At 49.6% G+C, this 6,521-nt stretch overlaps 1 protein-coding gene across 2 annotated transcripts in view; it reads right to left on the bottom strand.

Moving 5' to 3' along the window:
• Positions 1-6,521, bottom strand: part of SLC43A3 (solute carrier family 43 member 3) — a 30,001-nt gene that overhangs the window by 9,017 nt on the left and 14,463 nt on the right. Inside the window, exons 8-10 of one of the 2 annotated variants that reach the window (XM_023522615.1) lie at positions 4,710-4,883; positions 4,364-4,483; positions 416-602 (exon numbers count right to left, since the gene is read on the bottom strand). In XM_023522615.1, the coding sequence (XP_023378383.1) occupies positions 416-602; positions 4,364-4,483; positions 4,710-4,883 (481 nt within the window). The remainder of the gene's footprint in view (positions 1-415; positions 603-4,363; positions 4,484-4,709; positions 4,884-6,521) is intronic. The other variant, XM_011379060.2, reaches the window with a different exon arrangement.

Genomic DNA, 6,521 nt, shown 5'->3' with positions numbered 1-6,521 from the left:
GAGGAAAAGACAGACACAGAGACAGATCACTATATGCCAGGCGATGGGTACGCCATCAGAGGAAGCAGGACTTGTGTGAGCGCCAAGGGCATCCGCTTTCTTTCCAGCTCTTTCCTGGGAGAGTTGGAACAGAAGTGGGCCCTAGAGGGCGGACTGGATTTCTCACCACATAGATAAGGGGGTAGGGGGGGCGGGCGGAGGGGAGAGCTGGCGTGAAGACTCAAGTATGTGTCGGCTCTATCCCTTCTCCCAGTCCCCACCTCCAGGCACCACCCCGACACCTGCTCCCAGACCCTGTCTCTCTCACCTGACCACCTCCAGGTCCATCCTCATCTCCCAGTTCCTCACCTCCAGCACGCTTCTTTTTGCCCCAGTTAGTCCCCCATTATGCGTAACCCTCCCCAAGCCCACTTACGCAAGGGTGAGGAAGGAGGCATTGCCCCCATAGAGGAAGGAGCGGCTGATCACTTGCAGGATGAAAGTGACGTACTGGAGGGGGAGGACACGGATCGAGGCACAGAGGGCAAAGCCCAGGCACAGTAGAGATGTCAGGGCCAGCGAAGGCACCGCTGAGCAAAGGGCTGCGGCAGAGTCCGAGGTACCTGGTCCAGGAGGGAAGAGGGGAGGCTCCCTGGAGGGGTTGCCATGGAGGGCAGGGAGGGGGCAAGAGGATGGGGAGAAAGGGAGGGGCCGCCGTCCACCCAACCATCCAGGCAGAAACCTGGGGTCATCCTTGAACCCTCCTGCCCCTACATGCCCCATCTCCAGCCCATCAATCAAAGTCGATAATCCACCTCCGAGATGTCATTCAAATGCAGCCACTCCCCTCCATCCCCAGCGACTCATCTTGGTTGCAGGGCATCATGGACTCGCTCGCATATTTTTGCAATGGCCTCCAAACAGATCTGCTCTGGCCCCCTCCCACCCAGAGCCAGATATTCCAGGTAGCACTACTGGTCATAGCAAAGGACTGGAAACTAACCAGATAGCCACCAAGGGGGGAAACGCTGCATCGACTATGCTGTAGCCACATAACAGAACGAGGCAGCGGCTGAAGGGCCCTGCCGTGGAGCAGGACAGGGATGAGGAAGGGGTGAAAAGGCAAGATGGAGTCACTCTAGCCAAAGTGACAAAAATCAGAGGGGGCTGACACATGAGGAACGCGATTTTGCTTTACTTTAAGGAGCCTGAGAACTTAAACTTCAGAACATTTTGGTTGTGCGTCCAGGCCGGGAGGTACCTGAACCCTATAGATTGCCCTCTGAAGAACTTAGGTTGGAATGTCCACGCGTCCAGACCACCAGCACAGACCAAGCTAGGAATGCGGGACTGATTCTGTTCAAGAATGCGCTTTTTACCATAAAAAACTATCAAGTTTTCCTTTTTCTCTGGAACTCTCTGAGTATTGCCTGGTCATGTTTCCAGCATTGTAATTCACACACTTAAGGCCCTTAAATAAAACTGTCACTTAATTCTAGTGAAGTCTCCCGATTAATTTACACTTGGTCGACAGTTACACAGAAAGAAAACCACAGAGCGTGATATGCGATACGCTGTCTTTTACCTAAGGGAGAAATTATATATATATGGTCTTTCTTTAAGAACAAAAGACAATAAAAATAATTACCAAAGAACGAGGGAAGGATTGGAGTATAAGGAACAGAGAGGGAAATGAAATTTCTTTGAATAGGACTTGTTTCACAGGTTTGGCTTTAGAAAAATATAAATTTTTTGATAAGTCAATGTTTTAAAAATAAAGTTAAATAAAAGTAGTAGGAAGAAAACAAGCAAAGCGATCCCCAAAAATCAGAAACAAAATGAAACCAATGAACGGAATTTTATATCAAGTTGGTAACTTGTAAAACACAGTAATTTCACTGTACATCTCTTGTGGGAGAGAGCCTGAGGATACGAAGGGAAGGAAGAAAGGAAAGGCAGAAGGAAGGAAGGAAGGAAGGAAGGAAGGAAGGAAGGAAGGAAGGAAGGAAGGAAGGAAGGAAGGAAGGAAGGAAGGAAGGAAAGGAGGGGAGAGGGAGGAAGGGCGGGAGGGCGGCATGTAGCGATTATATAATTAATAATATTGATATTGTCAAACCAGTAATTATACATAAAATATGTTTTTAAAATATGATACGTATGTGGATATGTATATAGTGTGTATATATATATACACACATATATATATATAGTATATGTATATAGTATTTTTAGGAACCAGGATTTTCAGAGGAAGAAAAAAAGATACAAATATAAAATCAAGGAAGCAAAATTTGAATTAAAATATCAATATTAGGTATTCATGATGTGTTTCTTCATCCAAAAAAAAATATGGATATCTTACCTCTCTCCAAAGCTTAAAAGCAATGACACTGCGGGAGAATTAAGAAACACTAGCATCCAGACTGCAGCCTCTAAATGTCATTTCCCATTAAAGGGACCCAGGGCTACTTGGAGAAATGGCTGGCTTCAGGTCTGGGGCAGGAAACGCACCCAATGAAATGGACCTGAACATCTGATTATGCTAGAAAGTAAAAACACTTTCTAAATCTAATAAGATTATGTCTAAAGGACACAGACACGGGATTGGTAAAGTTTCCAATGGCTAAAGATGGGACAATTGGAGCATCAAGAAGAATTGTGATAGAAACGGGTTGAAACCCATTCAAATATATCTAAAATGAGACTTTCGAAGAGAAACAGCCAGTAGTCACCCCGAGAGGTTGCTAAGGCAACCTCATTATTATGAGATGTAAATAGAGGAAAACCAAGCATTTATTTCAGGATAACAAAATAAATAATAAGAGGAAGCTTTTCTTTTTAGAGGAACTCTACAAGCAGAAGGGAAGATAGAAATAGAAAATCACCATTTTGCAACCCTAATAAAATAATGGGTCTAGGCACTGATCATCAATGGCTGCTAAAATCTTTAGGCAGACAGCTGGTGGGAAACTTTATAACGGGCTGATGAGACTGACAATGTCTGAACCCACTGATCGATCTGACATCATAATACAGGGACAACCGGTACCAGGGGCCTGCCGATGGGAGCACATTAGAAGCTCACGGCTCCACCTCTGAATCATGCTTGCCAAAAAAAATATGAAACTGAGTCTCCTCAGCCTCCAATCTGCCTGTTTACAGGAAATAGCCAATCAAAGAGACATTTTTAAATGACACGTAAGGGATGCCAGATCTGAAAGGTGGGGGATTTGACAGGACAAATGACCCAGTTTCTTCCACAAATAAACGACAAGAAAAAAAAAAAAGTGAGGTGGGGACACAGATTTAAAAAGATATATAAGGCACATCGACCAAATACAGTGTGTGGATCCTAATTTGAACAAACCGACTGTAAAAAAGACATATTTGAGACAACTAAGGAAATCTGAACAGAACTGCATATTAAATAATATTAAGAAACTATTGGGTTGTTTTAGGTGTGATGATGATGTTCCGGTGATGCTTAAGTAAAAGAGGCCTTACTTGTTAGAGGTACAAACTGGTGTTCCCGGATGAAACGATCTGATGTCTGAGATTTGCTTTCAAATACTCCAGGAGGGGCAGGAGAAGCAGTGAGGGAAGTGGGGGAGGGGCGTAGATGAAACTATAGGAGAAAGGTTACTCTCTGCTTTTGCCCATCTCCAAGCACGTGCACACACGTACACCCGCCCCAGGTTAACATACCTCGAAGCCCCTCCCTTACACAAGGATCGCGTGTGAGCTCCTTGGCACGGAAGGCTGCCTTTCCTTTCTTACCTCTCTCTCTCCTGCCCCTCCCCCACTGCTCCCCCAAAGCCCTGGGCCCTGGCCAGCCAGCATGGCTTTCTGGGACTCCCCAGATTCCTCACTGTTTCCCCATCTCCTTCACCACCTCGACCCCACGGTATTCCCGGGCCAGTGTCCCTGGGCCCCCTCTTCATCTCCTTACTCCTTATTCATCCTGTAGGTCTCGGCTTAGATGCCACTTCCTCCAGGAAGCCTTTTCTGACTCCAATCCCATTCTCTCCCAGAACGGGTGATGTGCTCTTCTTCTTCATGTCCCCATAGTCCCCTGTGGCCCCCGCAGGTGTACCTCATGGATCATAATACCTTTCTCCACTCTCTAGACTGAGAACAACTTGAGAACAAGGACATATTTCTTGTCTATTGTTGAATCTGGGGCTATGGCTGGCACATAATTGCCACTCAATGACAAGCGGTTATGATGGTTGGATGGACGGATGGACGGATGGACGGACGGATGGACGGACAGACAGGCAAATGCAAGTAGAAAAGAATTTTTAAAAAGAGAGAAGATGCAAGTGGAAGTAAATGAAGGCCTCTCCCCTCCTGGTCCCCTGATGCTCTGGAGCCCAGGTCTCACCTGTCTTTCTCGCCTCCTTCTGGTACTTCTGCTTCAGCCGGTCCATGAGCAGACCGTTCCAAGGGGCACACAGCACTCCGAAGAACTGCGTGATGGCAAAGGCATTGGTGTAGCTGCTGACTGCAGGGAACAGAGAGGGGCTGGGTGGTAAGAGACTTCCAGGACTGCCTTACAGGAGAGGACCCTCCCACTCTGCCCTTACCCTGCCTGGCCTTCCTCCCCGCACCCCTGCTCAGACCTTCCTCCAGAGCACGTCGCCCTGCTGAGCTTAGCACCCCGCACCCTCGAGGTTCCAGGTCCCCAGCTGAGATGTGCGGACTGACGGCCTCCCAGCTCCGCCATATACCTAGTTCCCTGTCCCCAACGGCCAAGTTGGTCAGCAGCGAGTTGAGGGTGCCGATGAAGAGGTAGTGCCACAGCTGGATCACGGACAGCCACACCAGGTGCCAGGCAAAGCGCTGAGAGAAAACGTAGCTCCAGAAGGAACGAGCTTCGTGCTGCTGCACCGATCCTGGGGTCTCTACCGGGGAGAGAAGGGTCTGGGCATGAACCATGAGGCGGGCGGGAGGGCGAGGGTCTGGAGGCCTTCGTGGGACAGCCTGAGGGCCAAGCTCACCGAGCCTCACCTCCTGGAACTCATCAGGTGTGCTCCCCAAGCCGCCTACACCTTGCACATCCCCGCCTCGACGCTCGTGTCATCCTGGCCCTACCACTTGGCATGACCCTCTTGCAGCTCTCTGTCTGCTGAAATCTGTCTGTCTTTCACAGCTTGGGTTCGACCCCACTTCCTGCTCTACACTTTCTGCATCTTCCTCAGCCAGGATGGTGAAAAGAAACACAAGGAGAGGACAGGAGAGGTGACGTGAGGGCTGGGGGCAGACGGTTCCACATCCTCTCCTTTCTTTCGATGCCAGGACCGTGGTTTCTTTTGGAAATCCTCCCCTCCCCCCTCTTCTTCATGGTCCCGATGGGACCGTGAGTTAAGTGCCCTGTTCCTCACCCCAGGTGGACCCATTCAGTCATTCTCCCTAGAGGTGGGCTGGCTGTGACTTCAGACGGGGTCCCCAAGGGCTCCTGGCTCTGCTCTCCCTGGGGCCTGGCAAGTTCATTTTTCTCTTGACTTTGTGACCTTTCCAGAATCCTGTTCTTGTTTCTACCTTAGCCAGCAGTGGTTTGTGATGTTTATACCAAAGACCCAAAACAGAGGAGGGAAAAGAGGCGGCCATGGAGATGGGACAGTGTGAGACCTGCAGAAACGGGGACAAATAAGCCAGACTTAGGACTGAGGGGGAGGGGGGAGGGAAGGCATGGATGGAAGACTGACTTTGGGGGCCAGGGGGGTATGACAGATGAGAAAGAGAGAAAAGAGGGACAGAAAAGAGAGACAAAAGTCTTGCCCATCTCTGCAAAGTGAGGGGTCGAGAAGATGGAACCTACAGGTCCTTTCTCCACCTGACCTTTCCTGAGTCCGTGTTCCTAGGGGAGCTCTGGGGGTGAGGAAGCAGGGCAGCCACAGGGAAAGGCTGGCTCTGAGTGGGAAAGGGCTCGCCCCGCTCAGCTCACCTTCCTTCGGAGACGGAAACTCCTTTGACTGTAGATCCAGCTTTTTGGACTCCGCTGTTACCTTCTTCTCCTCTCTGGGGCGGCTCCAAGAGCCCAGGCTGTGGAAAGAGAAGCCCCAACAGCCCAGCCAGGGACTGTGAGCTGAGCCTGAGATTCAGGCTGGAGGTGAGCGTGCAGTGGATCCCAAGAATCACCTCTTAACAACCCCGATGCCCAGGTCACAGCCCGGACCAGCGAAATCAGAATGCCTGGGTGTGGGAGCCAGGCTTCCATGTTTTTTAAACATCTCCAAATGTCCTAGTGATTCTTATAGGCAGCCGAGTTTGGAAGCCACTGGATGTATGGGAATAGTAAAGGCTGGGTTCGAATCCCAGCTCTGCCTCTCTCTAGCTGGGACTTAACCCAGCGTAACTCAGACTCAACCCTTCTGAGCCTCAATTTTCTCATTTGGGAAATGGAGATGAGGATCTGAGAGGATGGCCATGAGATGAGACCTGAGCGCACAGTGGGTCTACAAATAGTAAATGAGCAGCAAATGCGTGCCCTCCCTCTACCACATGCGGTGACTGACTGCACAATGGTCACATTTCTTCAC

This window comes from Pteropus vampyrus, unplaced genomic scaffold, assembly GCF_000151845.1.
Source record: "Pteropus vampyrus isolate Shadow unplaced genomic scaffold, Pvam_2.0 Scaffold352, whole genome shotgun sequence".
In the NCBI taxonomy this organism is placed as follows: domain Eukaryota; kingdom Metazoa; phylum Chordata; class Mammalia; order Chiroptera; family Pteropodidae; genus Pteropus; species Pteropus vampyrus.
This window is presented reverse-complemented; position numbering and strand designations above follow the sequence as displayed.